Source organism: Sminthopsis crassicaudata, chromosome 4 (genome assembly GCF_048593235.1).
Source record: "Sminthopsis crassicaudata isolate SCR6 chromosome 4, ASM4859323v1, whole genome shotgun sequence".
Lineage (NCBI taxonomy): Eukaryota > Metazoa > Chordata > Mammalia > Dasyuromorphia > Dasyuridae > Sminthopsis > Sminthopsis crassicaudata.
The window spans coordinates 467,690,655-467,717,376 of record NC_133620.1 but is presented as its reverse complement, the minus strand read 5'-3'; the positions used below and the strand labels follow the sequence as shown (position 1 = coordinate 467,717,376).

General features: G+C 44.4%; 2 protein-coding genes across 7 annotated transcripts; both read right to left on the bottom strand.

The window, feature by feature from the left end:
* Window positions 1-7,534: 7,534 nt before the first annotated feature.
* On the bottom strand, window positions 7,535-23,814 carry LOC141540325 (uncharacterized). Of its 6 annotated transcripts, none has more exons than XR_012481522.1 (6): window positions 23,692-23,814; window positions 18,599-18,697; window positions 17,422-17,548; window positions 13,134-14,874; window positions 10,989-11,084; window positions 7,535-8,322 (listed from the first exon to the last, which is right to left on the bottom strand). XR_012481522.1 is itself a non-coding variant. In XM_074264225.1 (4 exons), exons 2-4 carry the CDS (start codon window positions 18,653-18,655, stop codon window positions 13,325-13,327), a joined length of 1,734 nt encoding a protein of 577 aa, XP_074120326.1. In that variant the 5' UTR covers window positions 18,656-18,697; window positions 23,692-23,814; the 3' UTR covers window positions 12,534-13,324. The 6 variants fall into 6 exon arrangements, 3 of the variants coding, with proteins under 3 accessions (XP_074120326.1, XP_074120328.1, XP_074120327.1); XR_012481523.1 differs by having other exon boundaries at window positions 10,989-11,079; XR_012481524.1 differs by lacking the exon at window positions 10,989-11,084.
* LOC141540324 (uncharacterized) lies at window positions 20,266-23,627 on the bottom strand. Its single transcript, XM_074264224.1, has one exon. It carries the CDS (start codon window positions 23,580-23,582, stop codon window positions 20,337-20,339), a length of 3,246 nt encoding a protein of 1,081 aa, XP_074120325.1. The 5' UTR covers window positions 23,583-23,627; the 3' UTR covers window positions 20,266-20,336.
* Window positions 23,815-26,722: the final 2,908 nt, after the last annotated feature.

Sequence of the window (26,722 nt, the reverse complement as noted above, 5' to 3'; positions counted from 1 at the left end):
AGGCAGATGAGCAGCCCCTTCCATGTACAAGGAATGATTGATCTGGATGGAGTGAACCTCATGTAGACTAGAGACCACTGAGTGAATAGGGTAGAAGATGGGCTTTGAATTGATATGGGGTGGGGGGGAAGTAAAAAGCATGTCTGTTCTTCCTTCTGGTGCCAGGAGAACTGATGAGCATCCATTGCTGGAGACAGCAGCTCTTTGCTCCTTAAGACTGTTGCAATGGGGTTACATTAAGTACACTGATCTTCAGCACAAGTCTCTCGATGACCAAGTTCAAATTGATGTCTATCTCATACTTTCATCTGGTTTGACGGCCCCAGCCATTTAACAAAATTACAAATAAGTGAAGGATCATCAATTTAGGATTGCAAAAAATATTTGTGGTCCTTGAGCCCCATTTTATAGGTGAGAAATTATTTTTATTTTTATTTTTTTATAGGTGAGAAATTTGAGACACAAAGAGAAATTAGGAAACAGTAATTTATTAAATGCTTACTCTGCTAGATACTGTGTTAAAAGAGGTTGCCTAAGGTCACACAACCAGTAAATATTTGAGGTAATATTTGAACTCAATCTTTTTGATTTCATGTCCAATTCTCTTTCAACAATACCTCACTAGTTATGCTATAATAGTGGGGGACCTCAATATACCCCTTTTGGACCTAGATAAATCTAACAAAAATGAACAAGGAGGAAGTTAATGGCACATATAGAATATTTTAAAAGTTTAATATGATAAATCTCTGGTTATTGAATGAGAAGACATCCTCATATGTATATGCCACCTTTACAAAAACTGACCATGTATTAGGGCATAAAAACCTTACAAATACAGAAAAACAGAAATACTAAACACATCCTTAATGACTACAGAGCAATAAAATTCTATTCAATAAAGGATCATTAAAGGGAAAAAAGAAAACAAAATTCACTATTTCTGTTTCCATAATATATGCTTGACTAAGTGATAGAATGTTTGGAAATGCTTAGGTATCTCAGTTTTCACTTTTCATCCAGATGGGTGGTATCATGGGGACCTGACCCTTGATTTACATCCATCTTTTGCATAAGATTTAAGTGGGTAGAAAATGGTAGTTTTCTGCCCTTTTCTACCATGGAAATCAACAACAGAGAGTTTGTCTTCTCTGTTCATGTCCTGAGGGTGGTACAAAAAAAGTTCTGAAAAACTGACGTTTACATGTGTACATACATGAAGCTGATGTCAATTGAGACTAGGTAAAAGAGATTGTCTGAAAAAGCTGCATTTGAAGATAATCAGATCCATTTTCTGCTGACAGTGTGTTCTGAAGCATTTCCTTCCCCCTTCCCAACTAGAAGATTAAAGCTGAGAAGAAAGTACAGTAGCTGGTAACCATGTGTAGGACTGAGTGGTACGGTGGTGATGTTTAGTAGTTGTGTTCAACTCGGGATCCTGTGGATCGTACTGTCCACTGATTTTCTTGGCAGAGATACGGGCGTGCTTTCCCATCTCTTTCTCTAATAGATTAATAAGCATTTGAGGCCAGATTTGAATTTAGGTCTTCCTGACTCCAGGCCCTAAATTCTATCCATTGAGTCACCCAGATAGAAAACTAACAGAGAAATTGAAAAGAGAGGGGGGGAAGGAGATGGAGGGAAGGAGGAAAAAGGGAGGGAGAAGAGGAAGAGAAGAAGAAAAAGAGAAGAGGAGAAGAAGGAAAAGGAGGAGGAGGAGCTAGAGCAGGAGGAGAGAAGGGAAAGATGGAGGTAGGAAGAGAGGGAGGAAGAAGGAAGAAAGGAAGACAGAAGGGAAGAAGAAAGGAGAAAAAGAAAAGATAAACAGGAAAGATAAAGGGAGAAAGGAAGGAGAGAGAAAAAAGAGAGGGAGAGAGGGAGGAAGAAAGGAAGGGAAGAAGAAAGGAGAGAGAAAGAAAAACAGAAAGGGAAGACAAAAAGAGGGAAAGAGAAAGGAGAGAGAGAAAAGAAAGCACCTAAGTGCTTACTATATGTAAAGTGCATAGCCCCCGGAATACAAAAGGAAAAAAACAACAGCAGGGGTCAGCAGTTGGTATCAGTGGTAGAGAGGGGGGTAGGTCCCTTCTTCGAAGTGATTATTTCTCTTGGTGCTATCAGCCTGTGGGGGAGTTAAGACAGAGATCTTGAAGGCATTGCCTTTCCCAAAGCTCTTGGGTTCAGAGTCCTTTCTAGATTATTCCAACTGGGTATCTGCCCCTTCCTGCCTCTCCTTGGATGCTTTACTTCAAACCCCTGTGGCAGGAACTCCATTTGAGCTCCAGTGTCCTTGAGATATTCCTAGTAGATTGGGGAAATAAAGCCTTGTTCATCTTTTACACATTATCAATGGTTTAGGTGGAAATGAGGAAAATGTGCTTATCCATAAAATAACCAATTTTTTTTTTTACTGGATGACAAAGTCAAAGTTTGGATCCGATTTTAGGTCTGGTGTAATCCAAATGGTCTAGTGGGTGAGGATCCAGGGAGTCAAGGTATAAAGCTTCTCTCCATTCCTGGGATATTTCACAGAATGTCTAGTTAGAAGAATCAACCCATACTTGAAGAAAAATCCCCTCTAAATACATAAGTATTTAACAGAAAGACCTCCACTGCTGGGAAGCCCACCAGCACTTTCCACTTTGGGATTGCTCTCATTATTTATGTTTGTCCTTACGTTGAGTTTGTTAGCAGCTGTCTCCCATTTCTCCTTGGGCTACTTTTGGGGATCAAACATACCATTTTAATATTATTCTGGGAAGCCTGTCAAATTCTTACAGTCCCCCTTAAGTCTTTTCTTCTTCAAGCTAAAAACCTCCTGTTCCACTCTTGAAATACTTGAAGACAATTCTCATGTCTTATCAGTTTTCTCCAGGTTAAACCTCCAGCTCGCTCTCTCTTGAGGTCACATGCCCCATGTTGGAGTCCACTGCATTGTCCATTTTCTGTCATAGTCTGCAGGATTAAGGAGCACATACATAAATGTACTACAGGCCCTATGGTAGCTCCCTAGGAAGGCTCCTACCCTAGGAAGGTACAATGGGAAGAAAGTTGGATTTGGAGTTGGAAGATGTACTTTTAAATTGTCCTGTGTGATTCCGGGCAGTTCATTCCAACTACCCTGATCTTAATGTCTTCATCTACAGAATAAATGAGTGGGACTAGATAAACTTCTGAGGTTCCATGGGTCTCTAAAACTAGGGAACTAGTTGGAGGTTCTGGATTGAGGAAACCTTTTGTTTTCCTCCAGCTCAGATCTGACCTAGGACACTTCATTGTGTGACTCTGGGCAAGTGACTTGTTTGCCTCAGTTTCTTTGTCTGTAAAATGTTTAAGAAGGAAATGGCAAAGCACTTCATTATCTCTCCCAAGAAAACCCCAAATGAAAAAAAAAAAGAAAGAAAAGAAAACCCCAAATGAGCTCACCAAGAGTCAGACATGACTGAAAACAGCAAGACTTTTAATCCACTTTACATGGAGCAATGGAACAGGTTTCTAGCATGAGTGCCTCCTGCCCTCTGGTGGATCAGGTGAAAACTACACTCCCTCCTTATGAAAGGTTTCATTGATGAACTTAATAGAAAATGTGACTGCTGGGCTTAGTTACTGGCTCCCGGAGTGTGTCACAGATTATAACATTTGAGAACCAAAAGCCATCTCAGAGCTCATCTAGTTGAACCTCTCCATGGTAGGGGGTCCAGCATTTAATCTCTATAAATGGTATAGATAGGACACCTAGCCTGAAGACAGGACCACCTGAGTTCAAATTTGACCAGAGAGGCTTACTAGCTGGGTGACCTTGGGCAAGGCATTTTATCCTGTTTACCTCAGTTTCCTCATCTGTCAAAGGATTTGGAGAAGGAAACGGCCGACCACTCCAGTATCTTTGCCAAGAAAACTCAAATGGGGTCAGGGAGAGTCTTTTTCTTGAAATGACTGATTAGCAATCCCATTTTTAGGAGAAGGAAATAAGTCACTTCAGTATCTTTGCCCAGGAAACTCCAAATAGTCATAAAGAATTGGATTGAGACAGTTCAACAATAACTTTAGCTATTTGCTAAACACCAGAGTACTCAACCTAGAGTTTAAATTTGGTCACAGGTAGTGACTGTGTGACTAACCTCTGTCTAGTTTCCTCATCTATAACATGGGAATAATAGCACTTTGTTGTAGGAAATGAGGCACTATTTGTGAAGTGCTTTGCAAACCTCAAACACTATTATTGCACAGTCAACACAGTGGAAGCTCTTTTGAGGTCAGGAGCTAATTTTTATTATTATTATTATTTTTTTTTTGTATTCCAAGCACCTAACATGATTAGAATCTAGTAGGTATTTAAGAAATGCTGGATGGATGGATGGATGGATGGAACCCTGGAGCTCAGCGAATAGCTCGATCGAGGCTATGCTGCCACTTAGTTCTAGGTAGCCTACTACTACTGGTCTACTGACTCCCAATAGTAGGTCATAGATTTAAAGCATTTGAGCATCTCAAGTCCAATTCCCTCATTTTAAAGACCCAAGTCACCTCTGGCTGACCTAAATCATAACCTTCCTGGGTCTCAGTTTCCTGAGATTTAAAATGAGGAAGGTGCTCTAGAACAAAGCTTCTTCAACCATGGATTGCGACCCATATGGGAGCCACATAATTGAATGTGAGGGTTGTGAAATTCTTTTGTCATCAGCAAAAGTTTGATTCCTACACCTATTTTATATACCCATGCTTATCTGGGATCGTGGAAAATTTTCTTGAGAGAAAAAGGATGGCAAGTGGAAAAAGTCTGAGAAGCCCTGATGCAGAGCAATGATAAAAGACGATCTATGTTTGGCTGTCTTTTTATTTCATCACATATTTTCCTGTTTCACTTTTAATCTTGAATTGGCTCTTATCCAGGAGTGTTGTAAGTGGTGAGCTTAACACCTCAGCTCTAAACAGCTTCTCGAGAAGTCCCTTTCAGGCCCAGAGCTGTGATTCTCTGCCCGATCTGAAGAATTAAGTTGAATATCCTTCAGTGATCCTCTATAGTGACAAAGTCCCTAGGACTAGGGTGATTTCTCCTCTAAACCCCTTTGCATTGTCCTGTTGCTGAGCTGCTACCACTGACAGCTCCCCAGGGGGGCCAGATTCATCCCCAAATACAATAGAGTTGATGGGCTTCCATAATGGGGTGATGTTACCATCTGCTGGCCTGATCTGGTATTGCTGTATGAGACCATTTTTTTTTTCCCCTGGGGCAGTTGGGATTAAGTGACTTGGCCAAGGTCATACAGCCAGGTGGTGTTAAGTTTCTGAGATCAGATTTGAACTCTGGTCCTCCTGACTTCAGGGCTGATGCTCTACCCACGGCACCATCTAGCTGCCCCTGGTCCATTCATCTTAAGACTTTTGATCTTAAATCATTCAGGACCTCCTGGTCCTTCGGGCATCCCACCCTGAGATAAGGCAAATTTTGATACTTTGTAAGTGGAGAGATCGACAGATGAAAGATCGATCATATCCCCATTACTATAGCCTAGGAAGCCCCGAGTCTCCAGGGGGAGGAGGATTATTCTGTCATATCCTGTTTATTCTGAGGGAGCTTCCAGAGTCACAAATCAAGAGCTCAGACTTAGCACATCACCTGCTCCATTTGACAGATAAGACCAAAGCTCAAGAGAATGAAATTATTAAAGTCACACAGGTGAGATCAGAGATTTGAAACCAGTTCCTGATCCCTAATCCAATACACTGTCAGTCCAGTGAGTTAGGGTCAAAAGGCTGAGATCAGTATCCATTCACCATCATAACCTGCTGTTTAATCACTTTCTGGCTTCCTCTTCCTCTTCCTTAGATCCCCCATCCACCCTGTAGCTGCATTGTGTTTTTAAAATCAAATGCTGTTTTTTTTTTCTTCTCATCAAAGCCATTACGTTTGCGTCTTTTAGAATTTCCTAAATTTCTCAAACCTCTCAGTCAACTTCCCCTGTAGATTATCAGGCTATGGGATTCTACCTAGTTTTTCTCTAATTGTTCATTTTAAATGTTTTCCCCAAATCAAGGTTGCACAGCAGTTTTGTGTTTGGCTTTCCTTTGTAAAGCTAAGAATTATTGCACAGAGAATGCTTGTGGACTGAGTTTGCTAAGTTCCAATGCTTTGGCTCAGTTCTCATTCTTTTAACACCACTTCTTGTCCTTTGAAAGGACTTTAGAACTATCTCCCTTGCCTTCCATGTATTGCTCTCTCCTGGTTCTGAATTCTCCACAGCCCTTTTTACTGGTTCATCTCCAACACCTAGGAATTCCCCCCCCCCCGCCCGAGGCAATTGGGGTTAAGTGACTTGTCCAGGGTCACACAGCTAGGAAGACCTAGGTGTTTTCTAAATCTTTTTGCTGATACCTTTTCTGGGTTGAAGAAATGAATGTTTAAAGGTTAAGGAGGTAAGCAGTCTATCTGACCTTTTCCCCTACCATTTAGGAGCTAAGGCTTTTGAAGGAAAGGAATGATATAGAAAAACAGTGTGCTCACTGGAGACATGTCCCAAGTTGGGAAGGGTAAGGTTTTATAATCTCACCTTCTAATATCCTCAGAATGTAGGAGGGGCGAGAGAGGAAGAGGGCAATATTGTACCGAATCTATTAAGATTAAATTCAGTAAGGATGAACACAAAAGCTACTCTTGGGCAGCAGGACAAGTTTGTTTTAACCCCCAATAGCTAATTGGGGAAGGTGATTGACTCAAAGCTTGTGTCAGTCATCTCTTTTCAGAAATAGGCAATAGTAGAATTTTTTTCTACTTAATTGTGCTTATATGTTACAAGGGTTTTGTTTTGTTCTGCTTTTATTTTCTTAAATTTGGGAGGGAATGAAGGGAGCAAATTTCCAATAAGGGAAATAAGGTTGTAAAAGAAAAAAATCTTTGAAGCATTTTTTTTACTGCATAGAATTGACACAAAGATGACAACTTGTAGAGTCTGATTCATTCCCACATCTACCTTTGTGCTGGCTGGAGGTTTTGGATTTGGAAGGAGCTAGAGGCTGAAGCTGGCTGGAGACATTCTGACAAGAGCTCATTGGGGAACTAAGGAAAGAGATAGGCCTCTATTAAAGCTAGCCAGACCCCAGGAAAAGATTCAAGACTTTGAAGGACACAGTAGAGGATCTGGACTTTAACTCCTGGCTGCATTTTGAGATTATTGAACTGGAAGCTCCCCAAGAAACCACCTCCAAGAGAATGATCACAATTTAGAGAAACGGAACAGTACATTTTGGCGCCCAACGTGGGGCAAAGACTTTTGCTTATCCTGACTCTGGCTGATTCTGAGCTATTCAGGGAGCTAGCCCAGACTTTACATTTTGGCGCCTGAAAAGGGATGCTGTTTAGAGAAACTGAACACTACAAACCTGTCAAGAGTTTCCCTCCTGATTCAGAGATTTTGAGTATACTTTGGGATCCTCTAAATTCTTGCTTCCTGCCTCCTAATGATTTGGGAACTTCAGTATGACATCTCAACAGTAACCACCAGATCTTCTTACAAGCACATGGGCTCACAAGTCTCATAACACGAACAATTTTATTTACAAGTTACTAGAAATCTACAGAGCTAATGTCCAAACCCATAGGAAAGAATACCCATCAATGAGCTACCATTACCTCCTTAGTGACTTATAGGACTTCCTTATATCAGCTAAAAGCAGGGGTTTATAATATAATTCTCTAACCATTCCTATAATTTAACAGTATAATAAATACAACAATCCTGGAAGATTCAAAATCTTTGATTAATGCAATGGCCAACTATAATTCCAGAGGAATTAGGATGATCTGTACTAATTACCTGACAGAAAAGTGATGGATTCAACAAGCAGAATGAGAATATTTTGGAATATGGATACTGGAAATCTGTTAGGATACTGGGAATCTGTTTTGCCTGACATATTTGTTGCAAGAGTTTTGTTTTCCTATTAAATGGTAGGAGGGGCTAGGAAGACAAATTAAAAATACTTGTCAACTGAAAAACAAAATGGAAAAAGGAATTTGCTCCCCCCCACACAGCACCTCTTCCCTCTTGGCACTCTCAGCAGGTGATTGATTGCTTCCCCCACCCGCCATTCCTTTCCTAGAGTTCTTCCTGGCTCACAGCAAGCTTCGGGCGCCCGTCACCAGCTCTGTCCTCTCAGAAGTCCTTTCTGCAGTTCTCCTGGGCTTCCAGAGAGTGGTCGTCTCATCCTTGCCCTTATCCTCCATCAGATCTCCTCTCACCTTCCAGCCATGGTGTCTTCTCTGCACATTCTGCTCAGGCTCTGGAACATGGTGCTCGGACCCTCCTAGGGAACCAGCTCTTTTAGCTGTAAGGGGAACAACATGGAGTACTCAGAATCTTGACTGGAACTAAGGCCCTCTTTATTACTAAGCCCTTCTGTACTACAGCCCCTCAGCCTGAGGACTCATCCCCAATGGGGACTAAACCACCCCTCCTCCTCTGCACCAGTTCCATTACTTTCTCTTCTCCCCCTAGATCAGAAGGGTTCCTTCCTGGGGCTGCCCCATGCCAGGCCCTGCTCCCCACCAACAGGCCAAAGCCTGTGGGCCCCAAGCCCTGAGGCTGAGCTTCCCAGAGGGCAATGCCCTGCTGAGTAAGTCCTGGGGGAAGGCAAAGGCTTTGGTTCAGCCACTCTCCTCCCAAGGAAGGCAGAGCCTGAGGGGCCCTCGGTCCAGATGTTGCCATTGCTCCCTGGACCAAGGCTCCGAGGAGGGAAACCTCAGAAGGGGGGGAAAAGAGAGATAAAGGGGAAATAAGACCACCAGAGGGTGCTGTTTCAGGGCTGGCAGCCAGACTGAGCCCTCTCAAGGTCACCAATTCCTGGCTGTAACCTTGTTAGGGAGGGCCAGTTATCCCCACTTTATGGAGAAAAACCTGAGGCAAGCAGAAGCTGCCTTGCTCCCTGGCCAGGCCCAGGAGAGCTCTCCCCAGCAGAAGTCATTTGGTGACCAGCACTTAGGGAGAGGGAGCTGAAAACCAAAGAGGGGTCCACAGGCTCCCCTCCTTCACCAACTTTCCCCTCAAGCCTGGAAACTCAGCCGGGACATGCCATTTTCAGAGGGACAAGGGGATTCCATTTTCAAAGTCTCTGCTCTTCAGGGGCAGGGGCCCCCTTCAGCCTCACTCCCACTCCTCCCATCTATCTGTTCTCAGGTGCTCTCTACTCCAGTCTTGCCTCCTCAGCACCCTCGGTGTCTTTGTTCCCATTTCACTGATGTTATAGGCTCTCCTTCCCCATCAGACTCCAATGCTGCTTCTTCCAGGAGGCCCTCCTGAGGATTCAAGGGGACTCTGGGCAGGGAGCACTCCCAGGGCACTTGGATCTGAACCCAGCACCTTCACCAGGGGACATATGGCCACCTGATCCCCCTCCTCACTGGCCAGCTCCTCATGGGCAGGGCTTGTGTCCTAAGCTGCCCCAAAGTGGAAATGTTGTTAAATGTTTTGTTACCAGAAGCAACTAGGCAGCAGAAAGGCTGCAGTCTGCAGCTGTTGGATGTGGGCCTCCAAAGGAAAGGAGGCTGCCAGACCTGGCACTTTCCCATAAGTTTATCAGCAGAAAAAAACGAGCTTTCTCTTCCAACCCAAAGGCTCGTGCCCTGGAAGCTCTCAGAGCATTTGGACCAGCCTCTGCCCCCATTCTGGCGGCTGGCCCCCCACTCCTGCTCTTCCTCCCTGGCCAGGACTCGGTCTCCACTGTGGAGGAAGGCTGGGTAGGACGACGCCCCTTTCACAAGCCATCAGACCGTCTTTCCCGCCATCCTTCACCTTCTGCCCATCACCTGCTTAACACTCTCTGTGCTCAGGTTTTCCCTCTCAGTGGTTCCCTGCTGCCTGGGGATCACTGGTTCTACTTGTGCCCTTCATGCCTTGTCAGTTCCTGGCACACCAAAGGTGCTTAATAAACTGAAACAGTCCTTAACATGTCAAGGATCTGTCATTTTGTCAAGTTTGGGAACATCCTACATAAGAGATGAGCCATCAGATCTGCCTGAGCATCAGAAAGGCTAAGACATTTTCCCATGGTCACACAGCTGGCAAGTGCCCACTATATCACATACAATAGAATAATATATAATCATAAAGTATATTATGCTCCATCTACTTTTCTCTGACAAATTCTAAGAGCAAGGAAGCAGGAGATCCTCCCCACTGTTCTCTTCCCAGCTACAAAACCACTCACATTTCTACAGCCCCCTTAAGATACACAAAGAATGTTTTCCATTAACTTTACAAGAGTAGTAGTTATAATTATCTCCATTCTATGAATAAGGAAACTAAGGCCCATCTAGGGGGTGTAATGGAGCCTGAAGTCAAGACCACCCGAATCAGAATCCTGCCTCAGACCTATCAGCCGTGACCTGGGCAAGTCACCCCACCCAGCTGCCTCCAGTTTCCTCATCTGTAAATTGGGGATATTAACAATAGTACCTGCTAGGATTGTTGTAAGGGTCAAATGAGGATTGTAAAGGGCTTCGCCCCATCCCTGGCACCTTATAGGTACCCTAGCAATGCCAGCCAGAGCTTTCTGTCACTATTGAAGTCTTTCCCCTCGAGCCTAGCATTCAGGATCATCCCCTTTATTCTCTGGGCTTAGAACCCACTGCTCCCATGTGGACCTTGACGCCTCTGAATCCTGCTTTTATTCACAATACTCTTCAACTACAAGACTTCCCTTTTCTCTTTAAGCCCTACCCAAACCCCACCTCCCCCCTATTCTCCTCCCTAGTTCTCCTCTTGCCCGTGACCTCATCTTCAGACATTCCTGCACCATTTTGTGCCCCTCCAGGCTCTGCCAGAAGCCAAGGAACACACGAAAAGATGTGGGGTATTGTCTGCCCCCCTACACATTCAGTGAAGACCCAGAGGAGGAGGGAGGGCCTTTCCCCGTCTCCTTCCCAACAGTGTCAAGCATGGGCCTGTTTCTGTGGGCCTGGATACAGACACGCAGACAGAACCACAGACTCTCACCTCTGGGAACTCCTGGGCACCAAGAAGAGCCTAGAAGAATGAGCCCTGGGCAGACATGATGGGCTGGAGAGTCAGGATTCTGAAGGAGGAGCTGCACTAGAAGGCAAGAGAGGAGCACCAGTTTTTCAGTTGTTCCAGTCTCAGCTGCTTCACTTGACGGAAGTCCCTCCCTTTCTCAAGTTTCAGCTTCCTCCTCTGTAAATGGACCCAATAGAAAGAGAACTCTACTTCCCAGGTGTGAGAGAGCATGCTGGTGGGAGAGTGGGGAACCTTAAAGCCATCATCGTCCATTGATAAGAGACCTAGACCTTTCTCTCACATCTGTTAGTCATGGAGGAGCAGGTTTATAATCCGAGATCCCTTCCGCCTCAAGTAGGAATTCAAAGGCTTTGATGTGGGTCACTCTTACAGGTAAAGGTTGCACCACTGGATGTACCAAGAGGCGCTAGCTAACCCTTACCCCAAATGCTCAATCCCAAACTCCACCCCTTCCAGGCACCGAGGTGCAGACCCTTGACCTGCTTCACACTGCTCCGACATTTCCTTCTGAGGATCATACTCTTTCCCAGATGGTTCAAGTTAAAAGTACCCCAGTGATCAAATTACTATAATAATTTAAGAAAAGGGAAGCAAAATGGGGTAAGGCCATTTTTAAAATATCTGAGTCAACTCAACTAAATTTTATTAAGGACCACCTACTATGTGTAAGGCACTGAGGTGCTAGAGAGTAAAAGGGGAAAAAAACCAAAAAACCAAAGTCCCTATACTCAAAGCTTGCATTCTGCTAGAGATTGGGTAGAATAAGAGATTTAGATAAAGTCAAGGATAAAGTACTCTAGAGCAGGACTTTAAACTTTTTCCACTGGTGACCCCGTTTAGCCCAAGACATTTTTCCATGACCTCAGATATACAGGTATATCAAAAACATATATACGAATCAAACATTTGCTGATAATAAATTATCACTTTGTGACCCCTACATTCAATTAGAAGACCCCATATGGGCTCTAGAAGTTTTCCAGAGGAGGCTGCCCCTGAGCTATTTTTAAAGCAGCTGGGAAAATAGTATATTCCAGGTGTAGGAGACAGTCAGTATTGAGTGTCAGGACAAAGAAATGAAAGTTTAGAAAGTGTCATGTGTCCCTACAGTGTGTAAAGGGAAGAAATAAAGAGTAGAATGAACACTAGTATAAAGCGGGAAAAGTAGGTTAGAGCCATACTGAGGACGACCTTAAATATTAAATTTGTGTAATTTTGGTAAATTTGTGTTTGATCTTAGGGGCAATCAGGAGACACTGAAGCTTCTTAAGCTTCAGTTCTAAGCCATGGGAAAACAAGTTTTTGGCAAAAGAATGGAGAGAGAAGACACTGGAGGCTGGAAGACCAGATAAGACAGTCATTACAATAGTCCAAGCAAGTGGTGATACAAGCCTGAAATAAGAGTAGCATTATATGTGGAGACATGACACGGAAGCCACAGGGATTATAAGGGAGACCTGACAACCACTCAAAACATTTTTACAAGTTAAAAACAAACAACCGAGGTGAGGTTTTTCCCAGAGAATTATTATTGCACTTCCACCAATCCTCTCCCCGATACATCGGGATGATAATACATGCATCCTACTCTGGCGACTCAGCATGATGTGAAGTGACCCTGGATAGACACATCAGAGGAATACAAGCTTTGGCAGCTCTGACTAAGTTGGAATTCCTTTGAGTAGGGGACAATGATGTGACCCAAGGTGGGCAGCCTACTTAAGCATAAGCAGGTTCATCACCAGAAGCTCGACAGCAAGTAATGATTTGTTTTTGACCATGACAATTCATAGGATTACAGAATTTAGACCTTCAAGGGTCATCTAGTCCATCCCCATCATGTGGGAAAACAGGCTCAGAGTGGGGAAAGGATTGCTGGGAAAGGATTGCTGAAGGTCATGAACACAGAAAATAGAAGAACTGGGATTTGAACCCACATATTCGTTTTGCCCAGAAAACCCCAAATGGGGTCACGAAGTAGCAGACATGACTGAAAATGACTGAGCAAAATCCTGACTATATAAACAAAGTTCTTTGTACTATATATAAAGTGTCTATGAAAGTAGGGAGAGATTAACATCTACATCAGCAAGAAAAAGTACCCACATCAACAAGATCATGAATCTTTCAAATCCCACGATTATTCTTTAGTCTGAATTTTCAAATGATTATCTGCATCAGAAGCTTATCCAATATTCATTTCATCAATGGAGATTTCTGCCAGTGTGAATTCTCTCATGAATATACATAGTTAATGGTTGCTGTGGCTGAAACTTTCCCATAGTCTATGTTTACAATTACTTTCCAATGTGGATTTTTCTATGTTGAAGAAGTAATAATTTCTTAATAAAAGTGTTCCCACACTCACTGCATTCATAGTGTTTTGCTTGAGTGTGAATTTTTTGATGTTTAGTGACAGATGAGCGATTGCTGAAGGCTTTTCCACATTCACTGCATTCATAGGGTTTCTCTCCAGTATGAATTCTTTTGTGTTCAATAAGGTGTGCGCTCCGGATAAAACTTTTCCCACATTCAATACAATTAAAGGGCTTTTCTCCAGTATGAATTCTTTGATGTTGAGTAAGGTAAGCACTTCGGCTAAAGGCTTTCCCACATTCATTACACAAATAAGGCTTCTCTCCGGTATGAATCCTCTGGTGTTTAGTAAGAGATGGGTAACTCCTAAAAGCTCTGCCACATTCGTTGCACACACAGGGTTTCTCTCCAGTATGGATTCTCTGATGCTCAATAAGAGATGATCTTTGGCTAAAGGCTTTCCCGCATTCGTCACACTTATGGGGGTACTCTCCTGTGTGACGTCTCTGATGCTGAACAACGTAAGCGCTCTGGCTGAAGGCTTTTCCACATATGTTACATTTATAGGGTTTCTCCCCAGTATGAATTCTTTGATGCTGAATAAGGTGTGTGCTCTGATTGAAGGCTTTTCCACATTCATTACAATGATAGGGTTTCTCTCCAGTATGGATTCTCTGGTGTCGAGTAAGATGTGTACCTCGGATAAATACTTTTCCACATTCATCACACTTATAGGGTTTCTCTCCAGTGTGAATTCTTTGGTGTTGAGTAAGGTATGACCTGTCTCTGAAAGACTTTCCACAGGAATTACACGCATAGGGCTTCTCTTCAGTATGTATTCTCTGATGATTAACAAGCGATGAAATGTAGCCAAAGATTTTCCCACAGTCATTACATTTATAAGGTTTCTCTCCAATATGGACTTTCAGATGTTTAGTGAAGGATGGGTCGTGGGCGAAGACCTGGCCAGGTTCATAACATGTATAGGACTTTTGTTCAGGACTGATTCTCTGATTCTGAGTAATGTGTATGTTCTGGCTAAATGCCTTTTCACTTTCATTATATTTATAAGCTTTTTTCCCCATCTGTACTCTATGATGTTGATGAAAATCTGAATAGTAACAGAAGGCTTTGCCTGACTCATTACTCTTACAAGTCTCAGAGGAGATTCTACTACTTTTCATCAAGCTGGAATACTGTTTGAGGCTTCTTCCATATGGAGTATATTTACGCAAACTCTTTTTCATAGGAATTTTCTGGGGTGGAACAAGGACTGACCCGAGATTGAAGCTTCTTCCAAATTTGTTACATTCGTGGCCCCTCAGTTTATTAGGAACTCTTCTTTGGGTGACTGTTACTTGTACGGAATCTTTCTCTGGCTTGTCCTGCTGTCCCTCAAACTTGACATCACATTCCCAGGTATCTCCCAACCTGTGGGGACTAATCTTTGTGAAGCTTTGCAGGGACAACTCTTTCACAGGAATGTCTACTTTTGGAGTCAATTCCTTGGTTTCAGGATTAGTCTCCCAATCTGGAAGAAAAAAAAAAACAATGAAATAAAGTATACCATTTATTGTCCTGAAAGAAAAATTTTGTAGTCTCCATCAAGGACGCTCCTCTTCGAAGTGGAAAATAGAAAAACAAAATCCTACATCTGCACAGTGCTTCAAATAGAGTTTTGCATAGTTATGATGCTTCTTTTTTCTCCTCACAATCCAGTAATAAATGAAGATAAACTATTAACCATTACATTTTATAAGATCTAGAAAAGAGGAATGATTTGACCAAAATTATATCCTTGACAAAGAAAAGCTATCGAGTCTATTCTCACTCCTACTCTAGTGATTACATGGCACTGCCTCTAAAACATCATTTAAGCTCCAAATTTAAGGAAAAAGAAATAAGGGATATATAATCTTTGTAAATTAGGTTAAGTAATCCGGTCTAAGGCAAATACCACCACAGGGAATGAAAGAACCACCCAAGGATGTAATTGAGCAACCACTGCTGGTAATCTCTAACAAATCAAGAGGGAGGGAATTGCCAGAAGACTGGAAATGGACAAATGTTTTAAAAAAATACATTTATGGAGAACTTTAGTAATTTAATCCATACTTTAAGGAATCAGGAGTTTTACCTACTATCATTTTACTACCTAAATGGCATGGTTTCCATTTCAGTGAGCCCCTGAAAGCTCTTGTCTTATGCTCACTACTTTTTCAGAAGCTCATGCATTTATACCATTTTCTTGCTTTTCTGTGCTGATGACTTCCAAAGCCAAATATCCACTCCTGACCACTCATTTACTTTCCAGGTTCAGACTTACACTGACCACCTGAGTGATGCTTTGTCTTTTAGGCCATCAAATACTAGTCAATTTTGCTCCTTTCAGGTTTTTTTTTCTTTTAAAATTATAAGAGCTATCTGTCTGCGAGTGCAAAAGTAGAAGGAATTAAGAGAAATCAGGCAACACAAAATCAACAAAAATCAATAATCAATTTTTTAAAAGTCAGAAGGTTATAATACCCAGCACCAGAAAATGAAGCAGAGATGCTGGAGACCTTTGAGATTGAGATAACAATCCTAGAGAAAAGACCTTTGATTTGCTTGAAGGTAAGTCATGACCTCCAGGAATACTTTAAAGGGTTGTGCTAGGGCAGAAGCCAATCTGGAGGATTTTGAGAACAGAAGCTAAAGAGGGGAACAAATATTTATTAAGCACTAACTGTGTTCCAGGATCTGTGCCAAGCACTTCACAAATATCTCATTTGAAAAAGTGGAACCTGGATATAGACAACATATTTGGAAAAACAGTAGTAAATTTGAAAAAAATAGGGATTGAAGGAGTCTTACAAATTCTGTTTATGACACAGACATGATACTGATACCTAAACCAGATAGGATGAAAGCAGAGAAAGAAAATTATAGATTAATCTCCCTAATGAACACTAATGCAAAAATATTAAATAAAACATTAGCAAAAAGAATTCAGAAAATCATCCCCAGGATAATACACCATGACTAAGTAGGATTTATACCAGGAAAACTATTAGCATAATTGACTATATCAATAACCAAATTAACAAAAACCATATGATCATCTCAATAGATGCAGGAAATACGGTAGTAAAATGAGAACCTAGATAGCACATGGAAGGAGCAGCAGAGGCAAGTTATATTTTTTTTTTAATAAAAGAGTCACTCTAAGCACTGGGAACAAGAGAACCAGCCTGTAAAGAGAGCTACTAAAGAAATCTACGATCACTGTTCCAAAGCAAAGGTGGAAAGGTTCCACATAAAGAAAAGAGGTAACCTTTTCTAATGAGCTAGGTTATCATACAAACTTCAATCACGTAGTTAAGGGAACTTTTAGGAGACTCCCATTTCCCAGCTGGTCATTTAAGTGTTTGTTTGCAATTACTCAAAACTGCCTGAATTTTACTTCTTTACCTGCAGAGATGCTTCCTGAAATTTCTCTTTTTACTGTCCATGGCTCTTCCCCTCCCTCTAAAGGAGAGATCACAACAGGTTTGAAAACTGAAAGCCCTACTTGTGGAGAAAGAAATAGATGTTTGTTCATGATGGAATTAAAGACATCTCAGAATTCAATCCTAGACTTTTCATTAAGGAAAAAAGGTCATGTTAGGAAGGCAAAACAAAGTAGTAGAAAAAAACCTGGTGGTGTTTGTTATTGTGTTTCCAGAAACTGCAAGGGGACAAATCACAAATAGGATCAAAGCCGGGAGGCTCACTTGTCTCTTTCCTGGTTAAAAGGATGGAATCTTCTCACAGAAATCCTGGGACCCAAGGAAGAATTCACAACATCAGGACATTTGCAAATGACAGAGAAGACTCAGCTTCAAGAACTACTTAATGAATTTATCCATCACTAATTTTATTAAACTCTTCAGCAGGGAACAAAGACAAAAATCCCCTATTGTCAAAAAAAAAAAGATTTATCATCCCTCTTCCCCTCACATACTAATCCAAAGCTCAGCTAATCACTTTAGAGCATTAGTTTTTTATAACATAGCAAGTAGAGAAATTGGAAAAGAAGGACCAAATCATGAGAGCTTACCTAAAAAAATTAGGTTTCTGTAGTTTTCCAGCATCACATCTCTGTACAGCTGTCTCTGAGCAGGGTTCAGGCGTCTCCATTCCTCCTCAGTGAAATCCACAGCAACATCCTTGAATGTCACGGACTTCTGAAACGTCAACATCATCTGTGTTCTCAGTCCAGGATCATTGCATTAAGAATCAAAAGCTCACAAAGACACAGGGGAGCCCAGCCTGGCTCTTGACAAGCTCTGGGAGCCAGGAACTCAGGGTTCCCAGGCAGGAGAGGCTGGCTTTCACACTCAGGTTTACAGAATCACCCAAATACAGAGGCAAATGATGGGAAAGCTGGGAAGCCCCTCCACAGCATGACCTTCCCAAGTCCCTGTCACCAGTGCAGTCCATCATCCTGATCAGGGACTCTTTGGGATTCCTTAGAATGAAACTATTATATAAAACACTTGAGATTATAATGGAAATTATATTGAACCCCAGGTCAAGAATCCCTGCAGGGAAATCACCTGGGGTACTGAGAAGTTAAATGACTTGCCTACAACCTTCAAGTCAACAAAAATTCTGTTTAAATTTTTTTTAATTCTTATTTTTTTTCCTTTTCAGGAGTGTCTCCCTCTTCATTCCTCATCCTTCCAGGGAGATGCCCATTCTTCATAAGGAGCAAACAGAAAATAACTATTTGTCTATTTCTTGCTTTGGACAGGATTTCTGTCCTATCCAGGGAGATTGGGAGAAGAGAGAATTAGCTGGAGTGTCAAAGTCATGATGAGAGAACAAATTTAGAGGTCATTAGAGTGGGGAGGGATGGATGGCAAGAGATTATGCTCAGAAAAGACCATTTCTGATTTCAGGGTCTTAAAAGTGGTTTGAGGTAATGAGGTCTCAGTGTGACTGAGAATAAAGAGATTAGAATGGAGAAACTAGACAAACTGTCATGAATGTGCACACCATAATTAGAGTTCATAGTGATGATGGTGGTGGCAGAGAGTGCATGGAGAAGATGGCACATGGCAAGCATTCTATAAATGTAAGCTATTTTAAAATACAAAGGGAACATCCTGGAGATATCAGAAGCCAGCACCTTTGACCCACCCAAGGGACTCCCTTCCCATCCTCCCAGGGCACCTCTCACTCCAGCTGCCCACTTTCTCCTCTCCTGGCCAATGCTCAGGAGCAGCCATTACCTTATTAAGTGACACCATCTCTCTAGTTGGAATCTTCACTTGGGGAGCTGAATGCATGTCAGCACCAGGAAGCAAGTCTTGTTGACTGCAGCTCAACACCTATACATTTGAAGGTATACAGCAGAGTCAAGATTGAGGTGTCCAGCAGCTCAAGTCACGTAACCCCGAACCCTTCAGAGATTGTCAAGACCCAAGCCTATGATAGGCGAGTTTCATTCGAAGTCATAAACAGACACTCCAATAGAAATACAGCTGTCCCCAGAAATAACAGCAAATCTTTCTTCGCATTCTTTTTCTTTCCTCAGACTGTAATGACTAAACAGATTAAGAATCTGTCCAACACTGGGCCAAGACCTGAGCTAATCTAAAACTAAAACTTCAAATAATACACTCATTCGCTCAACTCTAAACTGAATCTTCTCTTTCAAAGATGACATATGAAAATAATTGTTTCTATACCAGAAATTGGAAGTAACTGGAATAACAGTGATTTCTGGCAAACATTTTCCTTTGCTGAAGAAACTATCAATTTTGAATTCCCAAGGGAACGGGGTGACAGTTGAGCACAGTGTATATTTCTCTGTGTATATGTATGGACAGTGAGGACAGAGGTAGTTCTAGATGGAGGACTTTGTTTCTGCCACCATGCTTTCTCTACCCTCTTCAATCTCTAATGACTTAACCATGAGCTTACTAACATGCTCAACTTTGGATCTTCCTTTGGTCCATGTCTTTTGTTTCTGAGCCAAGGCAGAAGCAGATATACTTTGTTTCCAGAAAAGGTCTCCCTGAAGTTGGGGGGGGGGTGTTGTGTTTTTTGTATCCTGGACCAACAGGGTAGTCTGGGGAAACCTAGGGATCCTTTGTTTTTTAATGCATAAAATACAAAATAGTAGCAATCATATTGAAAGTTATAAAAAATATTAAGCTTATTTATGAACCCCTAACTGTTCTCTCTAGACTTTCACATAGTAACACTGACCTTCTGTGTCTCTGCCAAGGGGAAACAGGGCCATGCAAGGATAGGAGCAAAAGAGACTTGGAGGATGGGGGTAATGTTGAAAGGGAAGAATTGTAGAGTGTAGGAATTGGGGCTGGGAAGGCTAATCTGAGCAAGGAGGGGGACATGAAGCTCAGAGCTAGGGTTGGGGCAGTTTGTGTTTAAAAAAACTATTTGGAGCTGGGAGAGGAAGATGAAAAGAGGGCTCAGAACTAAAGAGATCTCAGGGGTCCTGAGGACTGGCTCAAAGCTGAGGGGAATAAGGATAGTGAGAAGAAAGGAAGAGGCTCAGAGCTAGAAAAGATGGGGCCTAGAACAGGGAGGACTACGGTCTACAGGCTCAGTGCTTAATATGGGAAAAAGTAAAAGTTCTGAAAAGGGGCTCAAAACTAAGGGGTTAAGATCTGATAATAGGGAATAGAAAAGAGGCTGAGATCTTATGGAGGGGTGAGAAGGGGATTCAGGATCAAGGTTGGTTGTGAAGGAATGGGAGTTCAGAGCTAATGATGGAGGGGAGGAGAAAAGGGGGCCCAGAGCTAATAAGTGTGGTATAGGGAGGGGAATCCGAGGCAATAGAAGAGAGGGAGGATAAATTAGGACATCAAAGCTAATGTAGCTGATGGAGGAACTAGACAGGAGATCCTGATCGGGGTGAGTGAGAAGGGAGCTAAGAGCTGTTGATGGGAGAGGGGAGTGAAGAGTGGGTTCAGAGATGGGAGAATAATAAAGGGTTCAAAACTAATGGCTTGAAGAGGGCTCAAAATTGTTGATAAAAGGATCAAGAGAAACTTTAGTCTTGCTAATGGAGTCAGGAGGAGGCTCAGAGCTGATGATGGAGTCAGGAGGCAGCTCAGAGCTGATGATGGGGGAGTCAGGAGGCGGCTCAGAGCTGATGATGGGGGAGTCAGGAAGAGGCTCAGAGCTGATGATGGGGGAGTCAGGAAGAGGCTCAGAGTTGGAGTCAGAAGTAGGTTTAGAATTGATGGAAGAATCAGGCTCAGAACTGATGATGGGAGAGTCGGGAGGAGGCTCAGAGGTGATGGAGTCAGGAGGAGGTTCAGAGGTGATGGAGGAGTCGGGAGGAGGTTCAGTCCTAGAGATGGAGTCTGGAGGAGGCTCAGAGCTGATGAGGTTATCAGAAGTAGGCTCAGAACTGATGGAAGAATCGGGATTAGGGATGGAGTCAGGAGGAGGCTCAGAGATGATGGAGTCCGGAGGAGGCTCAGCCCTAGAGTCGGGAGGAGGCTCAGCTCTGGTGATGGAGTCGGGAGGAGGCTCAGAGCGGATGGAGGAGTCGGGAGGAGGCTCATCCCTTGTGATGGAGTCAGGAGGAGCCTCAGCCTTGGTGATGGAGTTGGGAATATTCTCAGAACTGGAGGAGTCAGGAGTAGGCTCTGAGCTGTTGGAGGAATCGGGAGGACGCTCTGAACTGATGGAGTCGGGAGGAGTCTCAGGTCTGAGGATGGGGGACTCAAACCTGATGATGGGGGGAACTCGAACTGAAGGCTCAATATAGAGGATGGGGGGGTAAGGAAGAAACTCAGAACTGACTGTGGCGGGAAGAGGCATCTGAGGCTCACTCTTGAGGAAAGGGGGTGGAGATTGTTGGGGCTCAGATAGTACGATGAAGGGAAGAGGAGGAGGATCATCAGCCTTGAGGAGGGAGGGGTAAACCAAAGGTTCGGTCTTGGGGCCACGGTCCCTATGGTTCTTCAGGACGGTGATCCAGTAGGGCCGGGCAGCCTCAGCAGCCAAAGCCTCCGTCACCTTGCTGGGACGCTTGAGGAGGGATTTCAAAGTGGGGGCTTTGGCACGAGGAAGGGGCTCTGAACGACTCTCGGAGATGCTGAAGGTTTGCGGGGGAGCGGGGGATTCCAGACGCTTCCTAAAGATGCTAAGGCCCCCAGGACGAGAAGCGGGCTTCACGGGTTCCCCCGAGATGCTGAGTCTCTTGGGGTGAGGAGGGGGCTCCAGACGGCCTCCAGAAGCGATGAATGAGCGCAGGCTAGGAGGGGTCCCCGAGACAGATGTCGCCACATAATTCTCAGAGGGGAGCACAGCGTGGGAACTAGGAGGGGTCCTCAAGAGAGTCCCAGATGTGAGCACAGCGCCACGACTAGGAGGACTCCCAGAGCGACTCCCGGATATGAGCACTGAGCGGGGACTAGGAGGACTCCCAGAGCGATTCCTAGGTATGAGCACCGAGCGGGGACTAGGAGGGCTCCCCTTGTGACTGCCGGATATGAGCACGGAGCGGGGACTAGGAGGGCTCCCCTTGTGACTGCCGGATATGAGCACGGAGCGGGGACTAGGAGGGCTCCCCGAGTGACTCCCGTGTCTGAGCACAGAGCGGGGACTAGGAGGGCTCCCCTTGTGACTCCCGGAGGTGAGCACGGGGCGGGGACTAGAGGGGGTTACCCAGTGACTCCCTGAGGTGAGCACTACGCGGAGGCTGGGAGAGGTTTCCGAGCGACTCCCAGGCGTGAGCACAGCAGTCCCCAAGCGGCCCCTAGAGGCAATGCTGGAGCTTGGGCTAGGAGGGGACCCAGAACTATAAGGGGTCCCCGAGCTGTCGGGGGTGGAAGGAGGGGTCGCAGAGCTGTCGGGGGCGGGGAAAGAAGGGTTCACCCAGCTGTCGGGGGCAGGGAAAGGAGGGACCATCGAGCTATCCGGGGCTGCGGAAAGGATCCCCGAGCTATCGGGGACGGAACAAGGGGTCGCAGAGCTGTCGGGGGCTAGAGAAGGAGGGGTCGCAGAGCGGTTGGGGGCAGAAGGAGGGGTGGCAGAGCTATCGGGAGCTGGGGAAGGAGTCGGGGCAGAGCTGTCCGGGGCTGAAGGAAGGGGCGCAGAGCTGTCGGGGATGGGGGAAGAAAGAGGCGCAGAGCTGTCAGGGACGGGGGAAGGAGGAGTCTCAGAGCTATCGGGGGCAGAAGGGGTCTCAGAGCTGTCGGGGGCGAGGGAAACAGGGGTCTCAGAGCTGTCAGGGATGTCAGGAGGGGTGGCAGAGCTGTCAGGAGCTGGGGAAGGAAGCGGGGCAGAGCTGTCGGGGGCTGGAGGAAGGGGCGCAGAGCTGTCAGGAGCTGGGGAAGGAAGCGGCGCAGAGCTGTCGGGGGCGGGGGAAGTTAAGGGCGCAGAGCTGTCGGGGGAAGGAAGGGGCGCAGAGCTGTCGGGGGCGGGGGAAGGAAGCGGCGCAGAGCTGTCCGGGGCTGGAGGAAGGCTTGCAGAGCTGTCGGGGATATCAGGAGGCGGGGCAGAGCTCTCCCGGGCTGAAGGAAGGGACTCAGAGCTGTCGGGGGCGGGAGAAGGAGGGGTCCCTGAGCTGTCGGGGGCGGGGGAAGGAGGGGTCGTAGAACTGTCGGGAGCGGGAGAAGGAGGGGTTCCCGAGCTGTCGGGAGCTGGAGCAGCAACGTCCCGCATTTGAAGAAGGGGCTTCGAACTTCGGGGCTCCGACCTGCTGCGCCTCCCCGGGGTGGGCAGACGGAGGGGTGGCTTGGGGCGGGTCGGGACGCCCATGATGGAGGGGAGATTGGGATGGGGCTCCTCCAACCAGAAGACGATGGGCTTCTTTACGGGGTCCGGGTGGACCACCACGGGGTGCCTGGGGGGCTCGTCGGGGGGCACAACGACGGGCGGCTGCGGGGGCGGCTCCCCGGGGATGACGATGGGGGCCCGGGGCGGGCTGTCGGCCAGGACGAGGGAAGGCCAGGTGTGGGGCCCGGGGAGGTAGGGGATGGCGTGCGGCTCGGCGGGAAGCTCGGCCCGGAGGTAGAGGGTGGCCTGGGGCCGGGGCAGGCAGGAGGTCATGGCGGGGTACAGGGGCTGGCTTTCGGGGCAGAAGCCGAAGGGCTGGGCAGAGGGTTCGGGGCTGAAGATGGCCGGCCGCGGGGGGACTTCGGGGCTGAAGACCAGCGTGGGGCGGGCGACGGCCTTGGGGATGAGCACGATAGGGGGGGGCGCCCGAGGGGCCGACTTCTTCTCCGCCATGCCGCAGCTCCGCCGGCTCGGTTTGCGCCCGCCGCACCGTTACAGCTGCGGGAGGGGAGGGGGGCGCGAGAGAGGTGGGGGCGGGGGCGGGGGCGGGGTCAGCGAATACCTGGCTAAGAGCACCTCGGAACTGCCTCCCAGCTGCTGCCTCTGGAATGGTCCGTGAGCAGTGCGCCTGCGCAAAGACCACTGTAAGACTACAATTCCCAGAAGACACCGCTTCCACGAACCAATAGTGGCTCCTGCCGGACTCCAACCGGCTAACCAGAGGCCTCGGGAGCGCTCTCCTTTCCCGCCCCTCCCACTTAACGGTCGTCTCTATAGCGACTGCTGGAGCCTCCCCGACCCGACCCCCATCGTGTTTCCCCAACCAGAATGAGGTCATGGGGGCGGAGCCAGCTTCCCCGGGCCTCAGTTTCACCATCTCTAAAGTTAGGTATCCCTTGCACTCCCTTCCGTTCCGAATTTTCCGCTCCTTCCCTCCACCTCCCCTAGATGGCAGGCATTCACAGGTGCATATTTATTGAAAAAAATCTATTAGCCATTTTCTAAGATGTAACATCAAAAACCAGACAGAAAACAGTCACTAAAGTTAAACATGGATTTATTTGTTTAAAAAAAGAAAAAGAGTCAGAATGCCCTAAGCATTGATCCTGTACATACATAGCACAATTATAGACATAAAAAATGGACTTAGGGAGAGGGGCACTGTCAAGTCAAAATGGAAAAATATCAAGGACATTATTTTATTTTACTAAATTATTTACAAAACATATGCATGGGTAATTTTTCTTTCTTTTATTTATTTAGAATTTTTTCCACAGTATATATGCATGAGCAATTTTTTTTATAATATTATCCCTTGTATTCATTTTTCCAAATTATCCCCTCCTCCCTCCACTCCCTCCCCCCCCCCATGACAGGCAATCTGCATGGGTAATTTTTCAACATTGACCCTTGCAATACTTTCTGTTCCAACTTTTCCCCTCCTTCCACCCATCCCCTCCCCCAGCTGGCAGGTATGTTAAAATGTTAAAATGTATGTTAAAATATATGTTAAATCCAATATATGTATACATGTCCATACAGTTATTTTGCTGCACAAGAAAAACCAGATAAAGAAAAAAAAAAAAAACAACAAAAAAACAAAAACCTGAGAAAGAAAACCAAATGCAAGCAAACAACAACAGAAAGAGTAAAGAGTAAGATTGCTATGTTGTGATTCCCCACTCAGTTCCCACAGTTCTCTCTGTGTGTAGATGGCTCTCTTCATCACTGAACAATTGGAACTGCTTTGAATCATTTCATTGTTTAAGGACGTGGGTCCATTACAACTGATCATTGTATAGTCTCGTCGTGGCTGTGTATAATGTTTTCCTGGTTCTGCTCATTTCACTCAGCATCAGTTCCTGTAAGTCTCTCTAGGCCTCTCTAAAATCATCCTGCAGGCCATTTATTATAAAAGAATAATATTCCATTACATTCATATACCATAATTTAATTCAGCCATTTCCCCAGCTGATGGGCATCCACTCAGTTTCCAGTGTCTAGCCACTACAAAAAGGGCTTGCTACAAATATTTTTGCACATGTGGGTCCCTTTCCGTCCTTTAAGATTTCTTTAGGATATAAGCCTTGTAGAAACACTGCTCAGTCAAAGGGTATACACAGTTTGATAACTTTTTGAGCATAGTTCCAAATTGCTGTCCAGAATGGTTGGATCCGTTCACAACTCCACCAACAATGTATCAGTGTCCCAGTTTTCCCACATCCCCTCCATTATTTGTCATTATCTTTTCCTGTCATCTTAGCTAATCTGAGAGATGTGTAGTGATACCTCAGAGTTGTCTGAATTTTCATTTCTCTGATCAATAGTGATTTGGAACACCTTTTCATATGACTAGAAATAGTTTCAATTTCTTCATCTGAATGATGTCTGCTCATATCCTTTGACCATTTATCAATTGGAGAATGGCTTGAATTCTTATAAATTGGAGTCAGTTCTCTATATATTTTAGAAATGTGGCCTTTATCAGAACCTTTGAATGTAAAAATGTTTTCCCAGTTTATTGCTTCCCTTCTAATATTGTCTGCATTAATTTTTTTATACAAAAACTTTTTAACTTAATATAATCAAAACTATCTATTTTGTGATCAATAATGATCTCTAGTTCTTCTTTGGTCACAAATTCCTTCCTCCTCCACTGATCTGAAAGGTAAACTATTCTATGTATCAAGGATGTTATAACATTTTGCACTACATCTATAATCATATAGTCATTTATAGTCAAAAGCATCTTTGTGGTTTTGTACTTGTTTGCCACAAATGTTCTAGTGATCAAGAATCTACTTTCAAAATAAAGTCAGTTCTGTAGTCAAGACAGTCCAAGATGGAGTTGGTTTTGTTCATGTCTTTCAATAACTTGAAAAAACAATTACTGTGACCCTGGGCAAGTCACTTAACCCCAATTGCCTCAGCAAAAACAAAACAATTGTCATAATAATATTAATGATACAAACTAATTAATATAACAATTAATCATATAGTTATCACAATAATACTAATTTATAATATAATTACCATAATAAACTGGTGCTTTTCAGGCCAAAATATGAAGTTATTCATGATGCTGTTATTTCTAATTCTTTTCTAAAGAATAATCATTTCTTATGTTTTGTCTTTTATGACAGCTACATCAGAAAAATCCCATTTGACACAAACAGGATGTGATAAAAGGTAGGGAGATGTGTATTGTTTTACTTGATAAACCAACAAAGTTTTTGTTTAACCAACGCTAGACTTATTTCACTTGTGATTTCTTCAAACTTAAGCTTGGCAGCTTCAGAATCAGGAAAGTCTCCACCAGTATCAAGCAAATTCATATTGAAACCAACCTTGGCCTCCATGTCAGAAACCTATGGATAGGATCAGTAAAACCACTTCACACATGGAACAACATCAATATTCAGTCTCTTTCTATGTTTGAAGATCAGACTATTGGTTTTGATCTCAACACCAAAGTCAAAACTTAGATGACAAAGAATGTCTACTAACCCTTTTTCTTCCGATAGAGTAATGGGAAATATACTATGTACCTATGGCAAGTCAATTCATTATCTACTTATATTAAGAGATGTCTG

Bases quoted from the DNA above. Each gene is read 5' to 3' on its own strand.
- LOC141540324 (XM_074264224.1), bottom strand. From the start codon at position 23,582: ATGGCGGAGAAGAAGTCGGCCCCTCGGGCGCCCCCCCCTATCGTGCTC.
- LOC141540325 (XM_074264225.1), bottom strand. From the start codon at position 18,655: ATGCATTCAGCTCCCCAAGTGAAGATTCCAACTAGAGAGATGGTGTCA. The intron at 17,549-18,598 runs GTAATGGCTGCT...TTGACGTTTCAG, and splicing joins AGATGGTGTCACTTAATAAG to AAGTCCGTGACATTCAAGGA. The intron at 14,875-17,421 runs GTAAGCTCTCAT...TTTTTCTTCCAG, and splicing joins CAGAAACCTAATTTTTTTAG to ATTGGGAGACTAATCCTGAA.